Source organism: Balaenoptera acutorostrata, chromosome 12 (assembly GCF_949987535.1).
Source record: "Balaenoptera acutorostrata chromosome 12, mBalAcu1.1, whole genome shotgun sequence".
Classification (NCBI taxonomy): Eukaryota; Metazoa; Chordata; class Mammalia; order Artiodactyla; family Balaenopteridae; genus Balaenoptera; species Balaenoptera acutorostrata.
Window position 1 is genome coordinate 86,392,454 of NC_080075.1, and position 25,748 is coordinate 86,418,201.

Consider the following 25,748-nt stretch of genomic DNA (forward strand, 5'->3'; position numbering starts at 1 on the left):
TACATTAATGTTTAGTAGGTAGAGTATTTGATTGTACCCAAAGCTCCCTCTTGTGGTATTTATCATTCTACAGTATGAAGTGATTAACAGTGAAAATCGTATTTAATGAAAATAAAGTAGAAATAATTTTCTAATAGAACGCTAAACTTTTTAATGTCTGTTATACATAACGAATGATGTTTATGTGCTGCACATCTGTGAGTGTATTCTGATTTTCATTAAACCGAAAACTTTTGGGAGGGTGCAGAGAAATCTCACCACATGTTTTTAGGATAGGTAAAGGTGGTTAAGGAAAGAAGGTGTAGAGGGTGAGAGTAGAGGAACAGGACAGAATATGTTGTTTACAAGATAATTTTATAAGCATGTAAGTGAATACTAAATTCAGCTATTTAAATATCTTAAATTGTCTCTTTATAAGGCAAAATAAAAATATGGTATATATAATTTTGTTTACTATTTTTAATTCAGGTAAGTATAGTTCCGTTAATTATGCTCCTTGGCTCACAGCTTATTGTCATTAGTAGTATACACAAAGGCCCCATCTTGTTTTGTTTTTCTTACATTATTTTTCCCCTTTCAGTTTTTGTCTTATTCTCTTTTCCCCTAATACACAGCCATTGTAATGTGTTTATAAGCTCTTAGAGACTATTAGTATAGTGTACATATGTATAAGTAGTATAACGGATTGTTGTCATTTTGTTGTTAACTTTTTTCATGCAACATTGTTTTATGTCTATTCCTGATATATGTAAAGTAGCTCACTGCTTTTTGTTATTCCATAGTATCTCTTAATTTTACTTATTATTCCCCCTCGTGTTGGATTCCTAAGTCACATCCAGCTCCCTGTTACCAACAGTACCATGTTGAACATTTTCATACGTGTCTTGTGTCTGTCTATTCGGACAAGGGTTTCCTCTAAATATAAACCCTAGAAGTGAGACTACGATCTCAGAGGATACATGAAGTATTACCTGGTCTCCAGAATGGCTGTAAATGTTATCACCTCTTGCTAATAGTGCATGAGAGATCCTGTCTCCCCGTATCCTCACTCACCTTTCCTTTTATTCACTCTCTAAATCTTACTAAATTCCATTGGTGTGTAAAGTAGTATCTTTTAAACTTTTTATTAATCTTAACAGTTGATGTCAAACCTTTCTCCATATACTTCTCAGTCTCCTTTGTGAATTAACCTGTGTTGTGTATCTTTTGACCCTTTAAAAATTGGTGGTTTGTTGATGTGCAAGGATTCCTTATATAATCTAGATACTGGTTCAACAGATATCACTGATAATCATCTTCCAGTGTGCTACTCATCTGTATCTTTGAACAGAAATCCTTAATTATGATGTAGTCAAATATATTTGTTAATATTGAACTTTTAGAATGTTGTTTGTTTTACGCCAAACCCCCGTTCCTCCAGTAATATTAATAATGAGAGTAATTATGTAATGTTGAAGAACAAAGGAATTTTTAATTAAAACTATAGTACATAGAATTTATAATTTTGTTATGTTAGTTGTTAATGTGAATAGTGTTATTGCAAGTTTCAGCTTCATCACTTTGTTTGCCTTTGATTATTATTATGGTCTTAGAGCCATTAGAAATGTTCATAGTTTCATTCTTATTCATCTATATATCTATAGAAGGGATTGGCAAACTAGAGCACAGGGCCAAATCTGGCCTGTGGCTTGGTTTTGTATAGTTTCTGTGCTAAAAATGTTTTTTCCATTTTTAAAAAATTGTTTTTAAAAAGAAGATATGCGATAGAGACCCTATGTGTCTCATAAAGCCTAAAATATTTACTATCTGGCTCTTTATAGAAAAAGTTTGCCAACCCTTTATCTGTAATAAAGACAGAGATGCTCGAATTATTTTTTAGCTCTTCTGGCTTCATGTAAAACACTATTCCATGGATAAAGGCAAAATAGAATACAACTATAAAATTATAACCTTATATAAGGACTAAAATTGTTACTATCACTAATAAGAGTAATGCTGTTTCATTAAGTTCTGTCATTGATAGATTGCAGATTACATAATTTTCTGGGTGTTGTTATTCTTTTTCTCCCTGAAATAAATATCTGGGTGTGAGTGAAAGTCACAGTTAGTATATTTACATCTAGATTATCTCAGTGACAGTCAAGGAGTACTGCTATTTAAAATTACCTGCATTGATCAGACAAGTTGACTTCCCTCTATGTCTGTCATTATGCATTTCATAGCAACCTTTACCTCCTTTTAAGGCACAATTTTACATTAATATTTTAAATTACTGAAAATAGTATAAGATTTTATCCATTAATATTCTAGTGTATACCATTGGATTAGATTGAAGCTATAAATTTTTAAAAGCTAGCAGGTAAAATGTTAGTGTTCTTAAATTAACCCTTCTACAAGTGACATCAATTTTTAAGATACAGGCATTTCTACTCATGTTTCTGAAAAGCCCTGTTTTCTGTAAAATTATACATTTAAAAGGACAGGTTTATGGGAGCAATAGGGACCGACCATTCAAAAGCTTATGCAGCTTTGTAACCAGGGCCCAAAGGAAATTATAATTGGTATCCAGGAAGATGATTGGAATAACAGGCAGCTTTGCGCCTGTGTGTGCTGCAAAGTGCAAATGGAAATGGAGTTCTGAAGCAACTGGGCTGTCTTCTAGATAGAGCACAAGAAGCAGGACCCTCCACTAGCCAGCAGTCTTACAAGGCAGGGAGGGGACACGCCTCTCTGAGAAAGTAGCCCCTGGTTCAAGTGCTCTTTTTTTTTTTTTTTTTAAATAAATTTATTTATTTATTTATTTATTTTTGGCTGCGTTGGGTCTTCGTTTCTGTGCGAGGGCTTTCTGTAGTTGCGGCGAGTGGGGGCCACTCTTCATCGCGGTGCGCGGGCCTCTCACTGTCGCGGCCTCTCTTGTTGCGGAGTGCAGGCTCCAGACGCGCAGGCTCAGTAATTGTGGCTCACGGGCCTAGTTGCTCCGCGGCATGTGGGATCTTCCCAGACCAGGGCTCGAACCCGTGTCCCCTGCATTGGCAGGCGGATTCTCAACCACTGCGCCACCAGGGAAGCCCCAAGTGCTCATTTTTAATTGTTAAAATGGACTGAATACGCTCCGGACTATGTAGTAGTCAAGCTGAAGCTTTCAATGCTTCTGATAATTAAGAATTTCACTTACAGGAGTAAGTGAAATGCCTCACAGGAGGCTTTTTTTTTTTTTTTCTTTTTATAACTTAAAAAAAAACTAATTTATTTTTAGCTGCGTTGGGTCTTTGTTGCTGCGGGGGCTTTCTCTAGTTGCAGCGAGCAGGGGCTACTCTTCTTTGTGGTGCGCGGGCTTCCCATTGCGGTGGCTTCTCTTGTTGCAGAGCATGGGCTCTAGGCTCGCAGGCTTCAGTAGTTGTGGCACAAGGGCTCAGTACTTGTGGCTCGTGGGCTCTAGAGCGCAGGCTCAGTAGTTGTGGCGCACAGGCTTAGTTGCTCTGCAGCATGTGGGATTTTCCCAGACCGCGGCTCGAACCCATGTCTCCTACATTGGCAGGCAGATTCTTAAGCAGTGCGCCACCAGGGAAGTCTGGATGGCAGGCATTTTGAATAGTTTCTTAGACTAACTCCAAGATTTGTGATTGACCGATTTTGTGTTTTCAGTAAATCTCGCGACTTATGATATTTTGTCAGTTATAAAACACTCATGTATTTAGCAAACACACACTATCTGATCCATTTAAGATAAAGCACTTTTGAAGAAGCTTTTGAAAATGCATACCTGTTTATGTTGCTCTCCAGCTTGAAACCCTTTAGTAGATTTCTGTCACCTACTGAATAAAGTTCAAATTCCTTAGGTAGTCATCTGAAGCCTCTTATGGTGATATGATCCCTGCCTACTTTTTCACCCTCATTCTGTATCATTTGACCTCTTGTACCTTGTGGTTCAGAGGTCTTAAATTACATAACAGTTCTTTTTATACCATGGTATGTTAGGATTCCTGGCCTTCATGTATCCTGTTGAATATACTCTGCTTGGCAAATTCCTACTCACACATTGAAACTCAGTCCAGAGTTTGCTTACCTTGTGAAGGCTTTTTAAATTGACTTCTATGTCTTTCCCCAAATGTACCCTTTAGGGAGCATTTCTTTTCTTTATTTCTTTTTTCCTCCCTCCCTTCCTTCCATCTGTTGAACACTTATCTTATATTGTCTCTGTCCCGGGCCTGGAATCAAACACTTCTCCAAGAAGCTCTAATTCCTTTTATTTGAGAATGGTATTTAAAAATCAGTATTTGGGTGCTGGATATACTCATTGCTCCTGGAGTGTCATTATTTCTAGGCTTTGTCAGTGGATGTATGTATATTGTATATACTGTGTCTACTAACTCACATGCACACACATGTTCATATTTAATTCTGTACCTATCTGTCTGTATATAAAGTGTATTAAAAATTATGAGTTCATATGATACTTCTGATTCTAGTCCTGCACCACAGGGTTCATTCTAGTCTTCCTCCTTTCTGTTTTGTGATTACTTCTTTGGATAGTGAGAAAACTGGCTCTCATTATCTACACTACAACTGTTTTCCAAAGTAACCTAGGTCAGTTCTTTTCCTCTCTACCCTCTTTGGTGTGGTTATGTTATTAATTTATGAAACAGGTCCATTTCTTTTTTTTTTTTTTTCACTTTTATTTGCATCTATTTTTTGCAGCATTTATTCCCAGGCCGTAAGTTTTTGTTTCTTCAATTTCTTCTGGGATATCTTTTTCTTCTGGGCAACCTCCTCTTCTGGTTTAGGAACAGTCTGTTCTTTTTCAGTAAGGATCATCTCAATGTGGCAGGGAGAGCTCATGTATGGGTTAATCCAACCATGAGCTCTGTAAGTCCTGCGCCGCATCTTGGGGGCTTTATTCACCTGGATATGCTCAATGACCAGAGAATACATCTAAGCCCTTAAGTTCAGCATTACTCTCTGCATTTTTGAGCATGTGCAGTAAAAATTCAGCACTCTTTTTGGGCCACCGACCCTGCGTCCAGCCCCACTGTTTGGCCTGGGCACACCTACCAACTCCACCACTGTAACGACGGAACGGCACACATTGCTTCCTTAAAGTGACATCCTGCAGATACTCGGCGGCCTTTCGGATAGGCCTACCCTTACTGGCCTGGGCCGTTTCACGAGTGTTCTGAAAGTGAACACCAAGATTCGAACCTCTCGACTTGCATGATTTTGTGGGGTTTTCTGGGTCAAGTGAATAGCGAACCATTTTTAGAGGTTACCTCAGGCCACTTACTGCAAAAGCCAGGTCCATTTCTTACTGTTTGTATTCCATTTAGAGTTGTACCACATCTGGTTGATTTTGTTTATTTGTTTTTTGGATATGTGAAGCATATCTTCTGGTTTAAGAGTCAGAACTATACAAATTGCATGCTCAGAGAAGGATCACCCCCTCCTTATCCCACCATCCCATTCCTGTACTTGCTTCTTTCTACCCTTTTCCCACTCACCCCCTGTAGGTAAACCAATCTCTTTAGTTTGTGGTTTAGCCTTCCTTTATTTCTGTATTTTAACCTTCCTGTATTTCCTACATTTGTCATAAATGTAGATTTTATATTTATATAATCTGAGAACTTCCCCATGAGATAGTTTTTAAATATCTTTCCCAAATGTTTATTTAAAAAAATTTTAACTCTCAATAGGCGGTTGCCAAAGATGGTGGTTAGAATATTAATTTTTCAAAAACAGAGTACCAGTAACACGGTTTACCTAGTAAAAATTCTTTACTCCTACCGAAGTATTTATTCTATAAGTAATCGGTTATTCAAACTGATCTCCATCTTACCTTTCCCAACTTCATCAGTGTGAAACTTTACATTTAGCTGATTTGGACTTCACTGCATTTCTTGAACCTGTTTTATATAAAGTATTCTTGTTCCTTTGTTTTTGCTCTTTTTTCTGTCTAAGCTACCATACCAACCCTCTCTCTGAAGTCTAACTTGTCCGCCAATTCTTTTTTGTATCTTATTCTTTGCTCTCCTTCTTCTGAACCTTTGAATGCTAAATAATTTTTCTTTTAGTGGCACTTTTGTGTCTGGCCAGGTTTTAGCTCTTTTTTTTTTTTTTAACATCTTTATTGAAGTATAATTGCTTTACAATGGTGTGTTAGTTTCTGCTTTAAAACAAAGTGAATCAGTTATACATATGTTCCCATATCTCTTCCCTCTTGCATCTCCCTCCCTCCCACCCTCCCTATCGCACCCCTCTAGGTGGTCACAAAACACCGAGCTGATCTCCCTGTGCTACGCGGCTGCTTCCCACTAGCTATCTGTTTTACGTTTGGTAGTGTATATATGTCCATGACACTCTCTCACCCTGTCACATCTCACCCCACCCCCTCCCCATATCCTCAAGTCCATTCTCTAGTAGGTCTGTGTCTTTATTCCCGTCTTGCCACTAGGTTCTTCATGGCCTTTTTTTTTTTTTTTTTTTTCCCCTTAGATTCCATATATATGTGTTAGCATACGGTATTTGTTTTTCTCTTTCTGACTTACTTCACTCTGTATGACAGACTAACTCCATCCACCTCATTACAAATACCTCCATTTCATTTCTTTTTATGGCTGAGTAATATTCCATTGTATATATGTGCCACATCTGCTTTATCCATTCATCTGTCGATGGACATTTAGGTTGCTTCCATGTCCTGGCTATTGTAAATAGAGCTGCAATGAACATTTTGGTACATGACTCTTTTTGAATTATGGCTTTCTCAGGGTATATGCCCAGTAGTGGGATTGCTGGGTCGTATGGTAGTTCTATTTTTAGTTTTTTAAGGAACCTCCATAGTGGCTGTATCAATTTACATTCCCACCAACAGTGCAAGAGTGTTCCCTTTTCTCCACACCCTCTCCAGCATTTATTGTTTCTAGATTTTTTGATGATGGCCATTCTGACCGGTGTGAGATGATACCTCATTGTAGTTTTGATTTGCATTTCTCTAATGATTAAGGATGTTGAGCATTCTTTCATGTGTCTGTTGGCCATCTGTATATCTTCTTTGGAGAAATGTCTATTTAGGTCTTCTGCCCATTTTTGGATTGGGTTGTTTGTTTTTTTGTTATTGAGCTGCATGAGCTGCTTGTAAATCTTGGAGATTAATCCTTTGTCAGTTGCTTCATTTGCAAATATTTTCTCCCATTCTGAGGGTTGTCTTTTGGTCTTGTTTATGGTTTCCTTTGCTGTGCAAAAGCTTTGAAGTTTCATTAGGTCCCATTTGTTTATTTTTGTTTTTATTTCCATTTCTCTAGGAGCTGGGTCAAAAAGGATCTTGCTGCGATTTATGTCATAGAGTGTTCTGCCTATGTTTTCCTCTAAGAGTTTGATAGTGTCTGGCTTTACACTTAGGTCTTTAATCCATTTTGAGTTTATTTTTGTGTATGGTGTCAGAGAGTGTTCTAATTTCATACTTTTACATGTACCTGTCCAATTTTCCCAGCACCACTTATTGAAGAGACTGTCTTTTCTCCACTGTATATGCTTGCCTCCTTTATCAAAGATAAGGTGACCATATGTGCATGGGTTTATCTCTGGGCTTTCTGTCCTGTTCCATTGATCTATATTTCTGTTTTTGTGCCAGTACCAAACTGTCTTGATTACTGTAGCTTTGTAATATAGTCTGAAGTCAGGGAGCCTGATTCCTCCAGCTCCATTTTTCGTTCTCAAGATTGCTTTGGCTCTTCGGGGTCTTTTGTGTCTCCATACAAATTGTGAAATTTTTTGTTCTAGTTCTGTGAAAAATGCCTGTGGTAGTTTGATAGGGATTGCATTGAATCTGTAGATTGCTTTGGGTAGTAGAGTCATTTTCACAATGTTGATTCTTCCAATCCAAGAACATGGTATATCTCTCCATCTATTTGTATCATCTTTAATTTCTTTCATCAGTGTCCTATCAGGTTTTAGCCCTTAAGTCTCACAAGATTCATTTTTTTGAAGTCTAATTTATATGGATAATGTGAAATAAAGAGATTTTACTTATCCTAGTAAGTCTCTATGAATTTTTCCTTCAGTAGAAGTCTAAAATGTAGGATAGTTAATGATAAAAATTAATTTTATAACCTGCCTTTTGTAGTCAGGCACTGTCATCTTCATTTTTTATCCTAAGTAATAACCCTTACAGAGTATTACCATCATAATTTGCTCAATTATTTCCAAATTTTTTATTTTATTAATTTATATTCAAACTAAAATGACCTCTATTTGCTGAATACTTGGGAAAATAAAATCATTGAGTTATTTCTGCTGATTTGAGGAAAGAAAAGATTGCTTCTAAAATTAATCTCTCATGTTTAACATACATTTTATTGCATTTAAATAAAAGCATTTATATAAATCATGTTTATAAAATACATTGAACTTCCTTTTTCCAAGGGGGTCATAATACTTAGTATTTTGGTAGTTGTATAGCTTCCTTATAAGGAACGTAGGTGACACACTTTTTAACCAGGCAGGTAAAGGAAATGAAGGGCATTTAAGTTAATCTATAAAGTCTTTGCATGTTTGTACATAGCTGGAGGTGAACAGGTACTGTTTAGCAGCACACTACTATATACTGTCGTGATTTAATCTTGCAGCATATACACAAACATACACACACACATACATGCTGCAAAATACACACACGTAGATAATATCTACAGTGGTTCTTGTCCTTGTCAAAAAGACATAAGATAGGGATTATCTTACTACCCACTGAAACTAAACACCGAAAAAGGTGTTTTTAATCATTTTGCCAAATATCTTGATACCACAGCTCCACATTTCTAAACATGCAGCTTGGAGGTGTAGCTTTCAAACTATTAAGATCTTTTGATTTAAACATTTGATCTATTTCCCCCCATTTTTTTCTTGGTATAATAAGAACCATTTTTTAATACAACCTCCAAAACTGGGGCCTTAGTAATTTTCATTACTGCAGTTTCTTTGGAAACATCAAAGTTTCCTTTCTCTAAAGATTCTTTTCTTTTCCCCGGGTCAGGTGCCTTAAGACCACATTTTGTACTTCTCTTGTAACTCCTTCATGGTGTAAGAAAAAGAAACAAAAGATGTTGATTTGCATGGAATTCCCATGGAATTAACCACCTTTTTCTTCTTCCATTGATGAAGCCTCCTGTATTTTAGAGTTGGAAAATTATCCCTGATCTCCCATAATCCAGACATTTTTATGCATTTCATAATGCATTTATCCCCTGTCCTCCCAAAGCCATGTCAGCAATGAAGGTCTATTGGTAGCCATGTGTAGTCGCTGTATATGTAACAATAAATGAATTAGTTGCGCTTATGTGTGTGTGTGTTTACAGACATTTTATACACATTTTTTTTTTCTCTCTGCACTTTACCCAGACAGGCATGGTGCATTGTGATACAGCAGTTGGAACACCTGATTATATATCACCTGAGGTCCTGAAATCACAAGGGGGTGATGGTTACTATGGGCGAGAATGTGATTGGTGGTCTGTGGGTGTTTTCCTTTTTGAGATGCTGGTGGGTAAGTAAATTGTTCTTTTTTCAAAACTCATCTCATAACACTTTAGTTCTAAGTCAAGAATGTGAGACTATAAAAAAATGAATTGCTTGTGTTCTAGGGAAAAAGTAATAGTTCTGAAAACTGAATTAGTAGTGTCTGATATGACAGATTATTGATTGGAAAATTAAAACCAAGCCTCATTCTAGCACAGTAATTGAGTAGAATATGAAAGGAATTGAAAGTCTACTGCTAGGAAATATTCCTCCAATAGACCTTTTGTATTAAGAAAATATTAGAACAAGAAGCAAGTTTATAGTTGCAGTGGGCCTTCATTCTAAGATTTTCTTAATCAGGAGTATTTGTTGTAAATATTTTAATTATAAGGCTGTTATTAGTTCTAATAATAATAAGGAACTGAAAGTACTCTTAGTTTATGTAATTGTTATGTAATTAATTTTGTGCACTGTGTTTCTCATATTTATTTCTTGTATATATATTTGGTTTGTAATTCTAGTCAAATAAATCATAAATATAGTTATTGACCATTTGACTATCAAGATAAATATATTTTATAATAATATTTCAATCTCAGAAAACTCAGAGACAAATTAAATAATTTCTTTTACTTTGACCAGATCAAAATTTGAAAGGCTGAAGTGTTTCAAAACTTTTCTTTACATCATTGATTTCATTTTTAAGATTTCCTATTCCTAAGTACTAGGGTCACAAAAATATCTTCTGGCCAAGGAAGCCAGTGGCTGACTCCCTGGTTTCAGGTTGAGGGAGATGTAGCAAAATTCTACTTTAAGAGGCAAATGTGTTAAGGCTAATAGCAGTATATGAAATGACTTTAGAATTGAAAATATAGTTTTAGAAGTTGGGGAATTTATTTTCTAGAAGATGACTAAAAGAAATTAGTAGTGGAAATCTGTAAAATCTGTATAGTAACTGAGTATGTTTACTGCTAAAAAAAATCAGTACAAATTTAAATAACAATTAGTCATGGAACTTTTTTGTGGTTAAAGTGCCTTCTCTTGATGACCATATGTGTATGTGTAGCACTGATCTTGCTATGCGTAGTCTCATGTCCTTCTATGACCTACTTTGTTTTGGGCCTTTGTCTTTGTAGTGGGTCTCTTTGTACACACTGTGTGTCCTCAGGTAGCTATCTATTCTCCCCACCTCTAGGCCCTACCTGATGATTCATTAGGTGTGTCTTGTAATCTTTTGAAAGTAGAATATATTCCATCATTTGCCTAGACTCTCCCAGGGGTTTAAAAAATAATATACTTTGGAGGAAGTCACCTGGGTTTGAAGAGACCATTTAAATTCCTGCTGCTGTTTTCAGCCTGAGAGCTGAATTTAATGAGTTTGAATGGCACTGATTTGCAGTATTCTGAGCCTACTCTGGTGCTTGCTCATCAGGTTGGTTGACTGGACTTCATTTAAAGGAGTCTACTGCAGTTAAAAGTTGCACTAGAAAAATCTTGAATTCAAAACTCTCCTCTGCCACCCTTGGAAAACAATAACTACCTGAACACTCCTTTTTGGCTGATTTGGGAAAGTCTGATTTGTACTAAGGTGACTTGTGGTTGAGGCATACTGGCAGGGCCTTTAACTCTTGTGGCTTTAGATGAATATTGGCCAAGATGATGCCGTGAACTTTTTCTGTCTTTACACTTGCTTCAATGCCTATTTATCACAGTCATCAGTCAGCAGGAACACTGCATTAGGAGGCTGTTTCTGCCGTTTTCAACTCTAGCTATGTGTCATCTTAGGCAAATCACATGTCATCTGTCTGGGTCTGGCTTCCTCATGTGTAAAATAATAGGGCTGATCTAACTCTTAGAGCTGCACTGTCCAGTCTATCATGATGAACGTGGTTTATGTCTGCACTGTTTAGTACGGTAGGTACCTGCCACATTGAGCACTTGAAATATGGCTAGTGTGACTAGGGAACTGAATTTTTCATTTTATTTAATTGTAATTAATTAAACTTTGAAGTGCCAATTGTAGCTAGTGACTACTGTATTGTATAACATAAAAGGTTGATTTAGCTTAAGCACTAACTGATCTGACCCCACCTAGTAATCTTTTAAATTATCCAGTAAATTGGTTTTTTTCCCCATTATGTATTTAAAAACCCAACAAATTCTACAGTTAGTATTGATTTTATTTTGCTCTTAAAAGTTCATGGTTCATTGGTATGATTATAATTTAAATATATTCTTGGTGTGCGCCTGTTTGTTTTGACTGAGATTCCTGGCCCATAGACCTTTTCGTTCTTCCATGCGTGTGACAAATTTAAACTTAACATATTTAAATATTAGGTGAAAAATGTTTAATTTGCATTCTCTGTTACACTGTGTCTTTTTTCTTGGAACTTTAGGGGATACTCCATTTTATGCAGATTCACTGGTAGGAACGTATAGCAAAATTATGGATCATAAAAACTCACTATGTTTCCCCGAAGATGCAGAAATTTCTAAACATGCGAAGAATCTCATCTGTGCGTTCTTAACAGATAGGTAATATACATTGAATTTCTTTATAGAGAATCCTTTTAACTTTTGGATTTGTAGAAATGAAAGCATACCTAACTCTTATGTACATATAAAATCAATCTTTTTATCCAAATTTCATTTAATTCTGGTTTAGCCTTTTCCTACTGCTAAGCCTGGTGTTGGGTTACCCTTGTCATTTTGTATGTGCAGCCTAATGGTAATCTAACTCTAATCTTAACCCTCATGTCTAAAAAGGAAAAAAATAGAACTTGGTAAAATAATGCATTTGAGAGAAATAAAACTTCTGTATTATTCATATTTTATCCTCTAAGGTGATTAAGCCGTACTGCTCTTGATTGTACAACTTTTGAGAAGAGAACATTTTTGTGCAGATAAATACTCAAAAGTTAATAATCTTAAAAACTATCTGTGTTTGATTTGGGAGTGCCTCCTTCCCAACCCTTTTTAATTTGCATTTGAATATGTGCAAGTCCATCCTGGAAATTCTATATTTCTTGAAACAAACTAGATGAACATTGTTGTGAAAACCTGCCTTAAAAAGAGAAGCTAGAAAGCTATTTGAAGTTTCTTCCTTGCCCTCTCTATTCTATTCTTTTCTGGTTTCCCATTTTATATTTGTAATAGGAGTCATCCTATTAAAGGACTAACACATATAAGTGGGTGCTTCCACCTCAGTCCAGACTTACCTCACTAGCTTTATGATTTTAGGAAAATTATTTTACTTGTTGGGCAAATAATTTTACTCATCCTTAAATGATGGGATCAGATTAGGTGATAACTAAGAACATTTCTTGCCCTAAGATGCTATGATTCCTCAGCACACCTTATTATTGCCTGTTAGCCAGTTGCTGTTACAACCAGTACTGCAGTGACTATCCTTATACATTTATCTTTGCATACTTTTTGTAGGATAAAATCTTAAAGGTGGAATTCTAGGAGATACATTTTAAAATTGACCTACTTGAGTTACAAATTTGACCCCCAGAGAAGTCACATCAGGGTATATTTCCATTATTAATAATTGTTTCCCTCATTCTTGCCAAACTGAGTATTATGAATTATTTCTTTTCCATACAAAGCAAGAAAATTATATTTTTCCTCATTAGACAGCTTAATCATTTTTATATGTTTATCAATCATTTGGAAAATAAAACTTTGATTATTAATTACATGATTAATGAATAATACATGGTGATAAACTCAAAATAGTGTTTGATTTGAGGACTAGATGGAGTTGATGGGAATGACCATAATTTGTGCTGAAGGGTAAAATATAAAACAGGATACAGCATATGCTAATGAAAGGAGTACCATTAATGAAATATTTGCCTTAGCAATTTATGGGGGGAGTGGTTGCAGTCTAAGGAATGATTGTAGGTGGAGAAAAGATAGTTTGAAAAGAATTTAATGCCATCAGTGTGGCTAAGAGCACTTCCTTCTAAACTTTACAGGTTTTCTTGTTTATATTAAACATAGCTCCAGGGACATATAAAAAATGTTTTTTATTTCCATATAGTCTTCACTGAAGACTCAACAGGTCAAAGAATGAAATTATTAGTAACATTTTTTGGTATTCAGAATGATAATTTTAATATAAATGTAATATATATTTATATTTAACTATTTATATTTAATATAGATGTAGATATATCCAGAGTAAACATGGATAGCTTCAAACATAATATGTGAGTTCTTTTTAAGAAAGGAGGGGGCTTCCCTGGTGGCGCAGTGGTTGAGAATCTGCCTGCCAATGCAGGGGACACGGGTTCGAGCCCTGGTCTGGGAAGATCCCACATGCCGCGGAGCAACTGGGCCCGTGAGCCACAATTACTGAGCCTGCGCGTCTGGAGCCTGTGCTCCGCAACAAGAGAGGCCGCGATAGTGAGAGGCCCGCGCACCGCGATGAAGAGTGGCCCCCGCTTGCCACAACTAGAAAAAGTCCTCACAGAGAAACGAAGACCCAACACAGCCATAAATAAAATAAATAAATAAATTTTAACAAAAAAAAAAAGAAAGGAGGAGGATTTTTTAAAACAACATTTATTAGAAAGGTTTTAAAAAACTCTTCTATGCCAAAAGTTAAACCTCCATCCATTTTAGCCCCTAAAGTTGGTCATGTGGTTTTGGCACACGCAGATGATTTTTTTCATTGAAAATCTCGTACTTTCATTTGACACAAAACAGGTTGGAAACATATTTCCCTTTCCATGGCGTTTACTGTCTAGAGCAATCATGTACTATAAAATTAGATTACTTATTTTTGAACAACATTTAAGCTGAAGCTTTTAATAAAGATATCTTAAACTCATTTCTGATCCTTATTTTGATCCTTGTTGAGATAAGAGTTAATATTTTTGTATTTATATAATGTTACTCTTTATAATACAGTTTTTAACTGCATTGTTTAGGGAGGTACGACTTGGAAGAAATGGGGTAGAAGAAATCAAACAACATCCTTTCTTTAAGAATGATCAATGGAATTGGGATAACATAAGAGAGAGTAAGTCAGTAAATTTAAATATTTCCATTTCATCACATTTTAAATCTCATAAATTCATTCCTCTTCTGAATAAACAAGCATGTCTGTACACTTAATGCTAACTAATTTTTAAATTGAGAGGTTTCATTTCAATTTGTTCTGAAGCAGTATTTATAACTAAATTGATATTACCTCACTATCTTAGCAAACTAATATGTCTTTATTTCCCAGTGCTTTTATGATAAACATAGGTTTCTTAATTTGTCAAGCTAAGTTTTATGGACCTCAGTAATTTTCAGAATTGGGGAAATACAATTCTTTAATTCAGATGTTTGAATTAATAAACCAGTAATTAGTTACTTATGGAGACCATACTCTGGTGAATACTACAGTAAGCATAGTAATTCATTTAAACTTCATGTATATTTAACATTAATTCATTTGAAGAGTAAGAAATATTTCTACTTAAAGAATGTAGAAAACTGAAGACTAAAGAACGTATATGCAAGTTATTGCTGCTTGTAACTTTAGCACCTAGAATAATATCATCCTGCTTTCCTTGTTTGATTGATTTATCTATATTTAAAACCAATCTAATATAATAATAAAACACATAAAATTTCAATTCTTTGAAATGATAAAACAAAATCTGTTACTAAAATATTCTATAGTAAATCATCATAATATAGTATTGTTAATGAATCAAATATCAATATGTAATATGTTTATATCACATATTATTAATAATATATAATTACTAATATAAAACAAAACAGGGGTCGTTTATATAATTTTAAATCAGATATATTATTATTAAATAATTTGTTTCTTTTCTTTTAATAGCGGCAGCTCCTGTGGTACCTGAACTCAGCAGTGACATAGACAGCAGCAATTTTGATGACATTGAAGATGATAAAGGAGATGTAGAAACCTTCCCAATTCCTAAAGCTTTTGTGGGAAATCAGCTGCCTTTTATAGGATTTACCTACTATAGAGAAAATTTGTATGTGATTTGTTTGTTACATTTTTATTGTTTTCAGCATCTGGCTATAAAGAGTTGTCTTACTTCGAGACTCTGAATTATAGAAGATAAAGTGTTAATTTGTTTTAAACTGAGTTTTTTCATAGACTTTTATATGATATTAATTTACAAATGAATGTAAGGCAATGTTCTGTGTTCTTTGGGGGATATAGAGTAAGACCAAACACCTACTTTTGAAGGAGCTTGTCAACTAATAAGGGATATAGGAGAATTATATAGTCATAATGAAGGGTAAAATTTGATATTTGCCTTAAGAAAGGTACCAAAAAGATATGAGATGGTTCAGAAGAAAAATAAAAGTCACGTCTCTTTGGGACGAGGGTAGGGGGAAGTCAGGTAAGACCTCAGGGAAGAGGTAGCATCTTAGCCAAGTCTAAAGTTAAGAAAGGGTTTTGAGTGGCTGAGATGCAAGGAGGTTAGGTGAGTATAGTGGGGAGGTGAATAGTGGAAGCAAAAGTTTGGAATGTAAGCATACTTTGGGAGCAGAGTGGTATAGTCCAGTAGGGTTCAAACATAGGGTATATATATATCACTGTATCATGACCATTTGGAGGATTTAATGGGACTGTGATTTTCTTGCCTGTAATCCCTCCATGTAGTGCAGAGCCTGGCACAAGATCATTCAATACATATTGGTCAACTGGAGTGAGTATTGGGTATAAAATTAGAAAACAGACTAGAGTTGGAGTTTAGGGGAAGCATAATGCAACAGATGATTGTTGTGTGCTGTGCTAAGGGACTTTTGACTTTGACAGGCAGTGAAGAGCCACTGAAAACTGTTAAACAGTTGAATGAAGTGTTAAAGACGTTTGAGAAACATATATTTGAGAAATTTTTGGTATTTCCATGTGTGTAATGGTCGGGGTGATCAACCATTATGGTTTCCCCAGGACTGAGGGGTTTCCTGGGATGTGGTGTGGGACTTTCATGCTAAAACCAAGAATATCCCAGGCGAACCAGGATGAGTTATTCACCCTGCTAAGGACAGTGTTCTGAAAACTACTGTAGTGCTGACTAAACTGAGGACATCAGTGCCAGGAGAAGCCCAAGCATGTTTATACACAGTGAGGAAGGACCCAGCTAAGCGAGAAATTGGCAGTTCAATAGAAGTGATGATTTGTGTATTAAGACCTGGAGATCAAGAGATGTTATTTTTGAAAAGGAGGAGAGCTGTCTCTTTCTAGAAGATTCCTAGAAAAAAAAGAATAAGATAGTTACAGGAACTCAAAATGAGATGAATAGGGAGAAAAGTGTAGTTCTATTTAGTGACTCCAGTCTCAATGATGTTAAAGACTAGAACATCCGCTTAAGAGCGAGAGGCAAGAAATATTTATCATTTTAAATGATTGAAAATGTTATACATCTCTAGAGGGGAAAATATTACTTCATTTTAAATATGTTGAAGTGAAAAGAAAGAGAATCTGTGGTTGGAATTTAATTCTGAGAATAACTTGGTATTAGAAAATGAGTTAAAATGACATGCAAAAGAATTTATTTCCTGCCTTTCCTTCTAGGTTATTAAGTGACTCTCCATCTTGTAAAGAAAATGATTCAATACAATCAAGGAAAAACGAAGTATGTATAAATTTTTACTACTCTATACGTGTTCAAATATTTTAGTAATATCCCTGTAGTTTTAAAGTTCACTTGATGCTACTTTTAGATGGCATTCCTTCTTGCAATCCGGTTCAGCATAACATTGAAGTGATTCATTTATTTGACAAGTATCACTGTGTGAGATCCAATGGCTAGTGAAAAGATGACTTATACATGGCTTTAGGTTTAGTTTTAGTAGCAAAAGTGATAGAATTAGGTTTACAAACAGCTGTATTTTCTACCAGTTAGAAAATTTTATGATCTTAGTACTATAAAAGAGTACAGATAATAAGCTGTAAGGATATAGAAATAGTAGATAATTTAAATTTTGACTATTTAGCAATGAATTCATGTAAAGGATAATTTTATCAAAATGTTACAATATTTTGTGACTTCTATACAAAGCTAAATCATGAACACACATACACATAAATGAGGATGCTAAACATTTTTCTCTTCAAAACCTATAAAAGCTAAAAAAAATTAGTTGGGTAATTTTGGTATGATTTGTGTTTTAGGAATTTTACAAAGCATAACAAGCATTTTAATGTTTTTGTTTTGTTTTAAATAGGAGAGTCAAGAGGTATGTTGATGTCAAATATGTTGAAAAACAGGAAAATCTCATCACTCTAGCGATGTTTTATTATAATCATATTCCACCTAGCATTTGGAGTACTACACCTACCCAAGAGAGAAGTTCTCAACCTTTTTTCTACCAAGTATTCTTTTTATTATTGCGCCTATGGATCTGTTGTTTAAAATATATATTATGTAATTTTCTTGTTTTTATTTATTAAGGATATATAAGTAGCAGCAAGGACTTTTGATTAGCATGTGATAACTAGTGTGATCAAATTATACTAATATAGTAGCAGCCAAAAGCTGTTGAACTTGACTAGTTCATTGGCCTGTATTTTCTTACTAGGGAAGTATACAGTTTTGCTTAAGGTATATGAAATATTTAAGAAATCATGGAGAACTTAATCACTAGAAAGAATAGTGGAAAGAACATTGGCCATGGAATCTAATAGATCAGGATCTTTTGGGGCACTGCCACTTATTAGCTATGCTATATTGGCCCAGCTGTTCACCTTTTTTGGATTTCAGTTTCTTTATTGAATAGATATAATACTACCCATCTTTTTAGGGGTTTTGTTAGGATTAATGAGACAGTATTTGTAAAGTGCGTGCCACTGTACCTAAAACACAAAAGGAACTTGAAAAGTTAAATCCTTTATAAAGGCAGTAAGCCTCCCAAAATGAATTATTTAATACTTTCGATAATTTTAGTTTGTTTAAAGCCCGACATATCTGGCCTTATGGCAAGATGACTTGTAATTAATTAGTTGTCATTTATCCAAAAGAGTTATTGTTGACAACTTTTCACAGTATTGTGCCTGGCACAGTGTAGGAAGATATAAAGAAGAGCTTTTATATATCTTTTTTTGAGGGAAAATTGGTATGTAACATTACATAAGTTTCAGGTGTACAACATTATGATTCTCCTTCTGTATTCATTGCAAAGTGATCATTATCAAAAGTCTAGTAATCATCCATCACCATACACTTGACCCCATTCACTCACTTCATCCAGCCCTAACCACCTTTTCCTCTGGTAATGACCAGTCTGTTCCCTGTCTTTGAGTTTGTCTTTGTTTTTGTTTTATTTTCTTTCCTTTTCTGTGTGTGTGTGTTTGTTTCCGCATGAGTGATACCATATGGTTTTGTCTTTCACTTTTTGACTTATTTCTAATACCCTCAAGGTTCATCCATGTTGCAAATGGCAAGATTTCACTTTTTTTTTATGGCTGAGTAATGGTTTCCACTGTGTATATATACCACATCTTCTTTATTCATTGATCCACCAGTGGATACTCAGGTTGTTTCCATAACTTGGGTGCATATATCTTTTTGAATTAGTGTTTTCATATTCTTCAGATAAATACTCAGAAGTAGAATAGCTGGATTGTATGGGAGTTCTATCCTTATCTTTTGAAGAATCTCCATACTGTTCTCCATAGTGGCTGTACCAATTTACCTCCCCACCAACACTGCACCAGGGTTCCCTTTTCTCCACATGCTCTCCAGTATTTGTTATTTTTGTCTTTTTGATGATAGCCATTCTGTCAGGTGTGAGGTGATATCTCATTATGGTTTTCATTTGCATTTCCCTAATAATTAGTGATGTTGAACATCTTTTCATAGATCTCTTGGCTATCTGCATGTCTCCTTTGGAAAAATGGGAAGAGCTTTTATTATTTTTAAGAAAAGTAATATGTTTTTGAGCGTGTTCAGTCAAATATTCCAAATATTTGTTTCAGATGTAGACCTTTTATCTTTATAAGCACAAATGGTGACAGTATTTTCGAATAAATAATCTACAAAAGAACGATGGAGGGTATCAAAGGATATCCTTTGTTCATAATGAATGAGAAACTTGGTGTCATAGAAGAATTCTGCCAAGATTGGAGCTTTTTATTCTTATGTTTACATAGTGTGTTCATACATACATGTGTACTGTAATAGAAAGCAAGAGATGGAGGATTTTTTCTCTCTGTCAATAAAAATCACATTAAGAAGGTACAAAAACTGTACCTATATTAAGTTGAAAGGAAAGAGATTATCATTGTTTTCTTTAAGCCTCTCATCTTTTAAATATGATCAGACTTTATAATTATAGTTTTTTATTTTCTGACAGATTCAGAAAAAACTATACACATTAGAAGAACACCTTAGCAGTGAGATACAAGCCAAAGAGGAACTAGAGCAGAAGTGCAAGTATGTTTTGTAGATAATTAAAGTGTTATATTTTAAAATGTAAGTTTAAACATTTTACTAAAAAAGAAGAGCTACAAAGTAATTATATGATAATTTTATAATTTATGGTAAATGTCTTTATTGTAAACTAGGAGAGAATTATTTACTGTTGCCTTTGAAATTCTTTAGATCTGTTAATACTCGCCTAGAGAAAGTAGCAAAGGAGCTAGAAGAAGAGGTAAAGTCGCTCTGTGCTTTTATTAACATTTTTGTTCATAAAAAGTTTTGATGCCTGACTTATCTACAGAGTTCTTTTAGTGCCATATTAATACATATCTTGTTATATAGTAAAATCTACCTTGTAGCATTGGTGGACAGGACTCTCAGATTATCGGGTAACCATGATAATAGGCTTCATTTTGTTATGTTTTTGCAAATGAGTCAATTTAGTATGTGTAGATATTTCAAGTAAAAAGAAAATTGCACTCATATTACTTACATGGCTTAAAAATAGAAATTGACAATTGTTTCTTTTTTTATTCAGACCCATAGTTTGTATTAAGTAAAGATGGTTCAGTGGTGATGGAATGTTACAGAAATTTTGACTTTCAATAGTAAACAAAACACTTGTGGTCTTGATTATTTAAGAATAGTGTGCTATTTAAAAAATATGGAAAACATTGTAGTTTTAACAAAAGGGCAGTTAATAGCTTTTTTAAAGGTCTTTTTTATTTGCTTGATGTAACTGAAATATTTTTTGTTTTCGTTTGATTTTTATACATACTTTCCTTTGATAATAACTTCAAGCATTATTTCAGATTACCTTAAGGAAAAATGTGGAATCAGCATTAAGACAATTAGAAAGAGAAAAGGCGCTTCTTCAGCACAAAAATGCAGAATATCAGCGGAAAGCTGATCAAGAAGCAGACAAGAAGCGAAATTTGGAGAATGATGGTTTGTGGTGTAGAATATTAAATACTAAGAGAAAAAGTTTGTGTGTATGTGTGTGTTGTGTTGAAGCTTACCACTAAAATGCTTTTTATCACAGTTAACAGTTTAAAAGATCAACTTGAAGATTTGAAAAAAAGGAATCAGAACTCTCAAATATCCACTGAGAAAGTGAATCAACTCCAGAGACAAGTAGGTTGATCCCAATTTATAAGGATATTGAATTTTATTTATGACTGTTAACATTTGTTTTAATTGGCAGTGTTACAAAAAGGAAATCATTAGGAAGATATTTTTAGGTTTTTGTTTATTTTAAATAGTTTGTAATGGGGTAATAAATTGAAGGTATTTTCATCATATATACCTGTGTTTGTTTGTTGTTTGTTTGGTTTTGAATGGAATAACAGCTGGATGAAACCAATGCATTGCTGCGAACAGAATCTGATACTGCAGCCCGGCTAAGAAAAACCCAGGCAGAGAGTTCAAAACAGATTCAACAGCTGGAATCTAACAATAGAGATCTACAAGATAAAAATTGCCTGCTGGAGACTGCCAAGTTAAAACTTGAAAAGGAATTTATCAATCTTCAGTCAGTGCTAGAATCTGAAAGGAGGGACCGAACCCATGGATCAGAGATTATTAATGATTTACAAGGTATTAAAGTAGATATTGCACTTAAGTTCATCTTAATGATTTGTGTTTTGGAAATAACCTTAGATGATGGATAATGTGCTAGAATGGTACATGTCTGAATATACTACTCTGTTATGTAAGGTTAGCATATTAGAAATACATTGTTACAAAATTTTATGAATGAAAGATTTACTTTCAAATAGTATGAAGTATTTTAAGTAACAAACCACTTCTAAAGGTGGTAGATTGGATTCCAGTCGAATTAACTCTAAAGCCCTATACCAACAATTATAGAAGTTCTGCTCATAAATAACAACTTTAAGGAATGAGGTGAATTCCAAATTTTTTACTCTAAGTTTAATATATATACTATATGAGTTTATTGTTTTTAAAAATGTTTCAATTTTAGGTAGAATATCTGGCCTAGAAGAAGATTTAAAGAATGGCAAAATCTTATTAGCAAAAGTAGAGATTGAGAAGAGACAACTACAGGAGAGACTTACTGATTTGGAAAAGGTAAAACATGTTAAGTTTTACGTTTGTATAAGTAAATGACTAGACAGTTTTGGGTTGAAAAACTTACTCTAAAATAAGGAAAATTAGTAACTGAAATATTTCCAACGCTCATGTACTTTCCTATATTCACACTTGGTTATGTAGATTAGGGATGTGTATTTTAAGGCTTACCATAACACTATACAAGCAGCCCTTTAGATGTTAGATGCTTATGAAGGGAGAATCTCTCTTGGGGTGTATAATGAGGATGCTTCTTCCTGGGCATCCAAGGAAAATGCAAATTTTGACTTACAATATATCTTTTTAAAAAAAAATAAATTTATTTATTTTATTTATTTATTTTTGGCTGCATTGGGTCTTTGTTGCTGTGTGCGGGGGGCTACTCTTCGTTGCGGTGAGTGGGCTTCTCATTGCAGTGGCTTCTTTTGTTGTGGAGCACGGGCTCGGTGAGCGGGCTTCTCATTGCAGTGGCTTCTCTTGTTGTGGAGCACGGGGCTCTAGGCGCGCAGGCTTCAGTAGTCCTGGCTCATGGGCTGTAGAGCGCAGGCTCAGTAGTTGTGGCTCGCGAGCTTAGTTGCTCCGCGGCATGTGGGATCTTCCTAGACCAGGGATCGAACCCGTGTCCCCTGCATTGTCAGGTGGATTCTTAACCACTGCGCCACCAGGGAAGCCCATCTTACAATATGTCTTTAAAACGACGTAAAGTTATCGCGACTTTTCATTTAGAAGTTTACCAAAAAGTACTATAAGCCAGGGATAATTTTTAGGCTCTGTGCAGTTAATATTTTATTTTCATTCACTTATTTATTCATTCAAGTATTTAATGTATCATATGTGGTAGAAATATCAGGATGCAGTTCTTCCCCTTAACAATCTCACAGTCTAATGGGTAATTTCTAAAGTAATAATAAAGTACACAGATAATTCTAATGCAGTGTGGTAAGTAGAATGAGAGGTATGGGCAGGGTATATTGGGCGCACAGAATGAATTCCCAATCTGACAGGGCAGGATTGGTTGACAGGGTAAAGTTGGGGAGGACAGCATGGGCAAAAGGCACAGAGGATAGAAAATAAAAAAGTCATAGTCAGTTTATTTAAATGCAAACCATTCAGTATTTCTGGAGTAAAGAGCAGGGGTCAACAAATTTTAATCTTTTAAGGGAAAGACAGTAAATACTTTAGACTTTGCAGGCCATATGGTCTCTGCTGCAGTAAAAGGAATGGGCATGGCTATGATCTAATGAAATTTTACAAAAATAGACGTCAGGCTAAAATTGGCCTGAAAACCTAATGTTAAAGTGTGATGAATTCACTGGCCTGAGTGAGGCTACAGAGCCAGGCATGAGCCAGGCCATGCAAGATGTTGAATACTCTATTAACAACACTTAGTTGCTCTAAGTAATGGACTAGCCACTGAAGGGCTTTTAAGTTGGATGATTTTATTAGAGGAACATTTAAGATAGATCATTATGTACCATGTGGAAACTAGGTTTGAGGAGGACACGATGACGTAGGTAGATTAGTCAGAGGCTTTTTCAGTAACCTAGATAATGGAGACTTAACTAGTACAGTAGTTCAAAGGATGGAAAATAAGGATGAATCTGAGAAATATTTGGAGGAGGAATATTTGAGAACACTTAGTGATTGATTAGATATGGCATGTGAATAGTACTCAAGAATGAGTTTTGGATTCCTAGTTTGTGACGAAGTCTATAGTGGTACCATTAATTAATAAAGAATAAAGGAAAAATAGCTGTTTTAGAGGAGACAATGATAAATCCATTTTAGTCCTAAGTTGAGGTGCCTGTGAGACAGCCAAATTAGGATGTCTACAAAGAAGTAAGCTATGGTAGTAGCAGCTAGAAATATTTGAGAGTCATCGATATAGAAGTAACTCAAACCATGTGACTGGAAGAGCCCATCTGCAAAGAGATTGCTTAGAGCATTGGTTTTTCAGAGCAGAGTAAATTACTCTGTTGGTGGATTGTGTAGTTTGAAAAAAATCATTTTTATTTTTGAAAAACAAAAGAAATACCTATATTTACAATATAAATTGTAGAAAACAAAGAATTAGAAAATCTTTTGAGGATATGTCGAAAATAGACTGACTTCTATTAAAGATTCTCAACTTAAAACAAGTCTCCTATGTGGAAAATAAGGGTGAATAGTAGAGGATCCTGAGATTTCTTTTTTTTTTTTTTTTTTAGATATAGCAAAGGGAAACATTAGGTATGTTTTAAAAGTTTGAGAAGTAATAATGTAGGAAGAGGAGAAGCATTATGGCTAAAGAACACTACTCCAGAGAACACCCAACATTTCAGGGGCAGCTGGGAGAAAACTTCACATGCAACAGAAAAGATGAGAGCAGGATGGGGAGAGCCAAGTGAGTTCAGTGTCAGGTATGTCAAGGAAATAGTTTCAAGGGCGACAGTGAGTTCAAATGAAATAAAGACTATAAATGTCTGTTGAATTTGATATTGAGATATCATTTGTCACTTTATTGAGCTCAAGCAATCTCAATGAAGATCTCAAAACAGTAGAGCGGAGATGTGGGAGATGGGTACAGAGGGAAGTGAACAGGTAGAGTACATCGATTACTTTTACAAGAAGTTTGAAGATCGGAGAGAACATGTTGAACATTATTAGTAAACCTGTTAAAAAAAAAGACTACGTTTTTGAAATTGCAAGCCAGTCTTTTTTGTTGATAGCTGCCATTTAAAATCTTTAATAGGAGAAGAACAACATGGAAATAGATATGACATACCAACTAAAAGTTATACAGCAGAGCTTAGAACAAGAAGAGGCTGAACATAAGGCTACAAAAGCACGGCTGGCAGATAAAAATAAGATTTATGAATCCATTGAAGAAGCTAAATCAGAAGCCATGAAAGGTACGCATTTTCATAAGAGGGTTTTCAGCAACATTTTACAGAATTGATTCTGTATTCAACTCTGATTTTGAAAAATATTTTTTAAAGTATTAGGAAAGCTTTACATATATGTTTTTCCTTGAAGGCAGCAGCCATTTCTAAGGTAGTAAGATCCCAACACAGAATTACTCAACCAAATTTCTAGATCAGAGAGAAGTTAATAGTTCAGTGCTATTAACAGTGACAGGCATGCAGAGTGCGAAGCTCTAGATACATCTATTCAGATTTGGGGGATATGCTCTTTTTATAATATTTAGTTTGACATTTCACCAGCTGGTGTTACAAAAGTCTTGCGAGTTTATAGAATATAAGTTCACTGAATATTTTGAAATCTGGCATGATAAAGATACTAGCTAGATTTGGTCAAAGTCACGCAATACTAATGAGTTTAGGGTAAGATAACAAAGTGAATTTTTCCACAAACCAAGCCCGTATCTTGGAATTAATTGTCTTTTAGATAATTTCTTGTCTTCCAAACTGACTGTTCATATATGATGGATTTGAAATTCCAAAGGAAATCAATAAAGTATTCTTGTCAAAATTTATAAAACTCTTAAACAGAAATTTCACTTCATATTAAAGCATAACATTTATTAATAACTTAGCAATAAATAGCCTTTAAACTATTGAATGTAATTAAAATTGGAGATTTTTTTTTAAACAGTTTAGTTTAAGGCATTGATTCTAGATGATAAAAGATGAAATGAGTGCTTTATTTAGAAATATCTAACGAGAAAGTTAGTGGGCCATGTTTCCCTGTCCATGGCCTAAAAAGACAAAGTTGAATTTCTTTTGAGGTCATAATTTAGAT

General features: G+C 34.8%; 1 protein-coding gene and 1 pseudogene across 3 annotated transcripts in view; one reads left to right on the forward strand and one right to left on the reverse strand.

Annotated features, from left to right (window-relative positions):
* ROCK2 (Rho associated coiled-coil containing protein kinase 2) overlaps positions 1-25,748 on the forward strand; it is a 147,619-nt gene that overhangs the window by 91,172 nt on the left and 30,699 nt on the right. For 2 of the 3 annotated variants that reach the window (XM_057557784.1, XM_057557785.1), the window contains exons 6-17: positions 9,388-9,532; positions 11,901-12,039; positions 14,445-14,536; positions 15,359-15,518; positions 17,072-17,132; positions 19,852-19,931; positions 20,100-20,148; positions 20,729-20,864; positions 20,959-21,050; positions 21,266-21,512; positions 21,901-22,007; positions 24,739-24,898. In XM_057557784.1, coding sequence (XP_057413767.1) covers positions 9,388-9,532; positions 11,901-12,039; positions 14,445-14,536; positions 15,359-15,518; positions 17,072-17,132; positions 19,852-19,931; positions 20,100-20,148; positions 20,729-20,864; positions 20,959-21,050; positions 21,266-21,512; positions 21,901-22,007; positions 24,739-24,898 — 1,468 coding nt within the window. Of the gene's footprint in view, positions 1-9,387; positions 9,533-11,900; positions 12,040-14,444; positions 14,537-15,358; positions 15,519-17,071; positions 17,133-17,724; positions 17,737-19,851; positions 19,932-20,099; positions 20,149-20,728; positions 20,865-20,958; positions 21,051-21,265; positions 21,513-21,900; positions 22,008-24,738; positions 24,899-25,748 lie in introns of all 3 variants that reach the window. The other variant, XM_028162237.2, reaches the window with a different exon arrangement.
* On the reverse strand, positions 4,694-5,254 carry LOC114235703 (60S ribosomal protein L17-like; annotated as a pseudogene).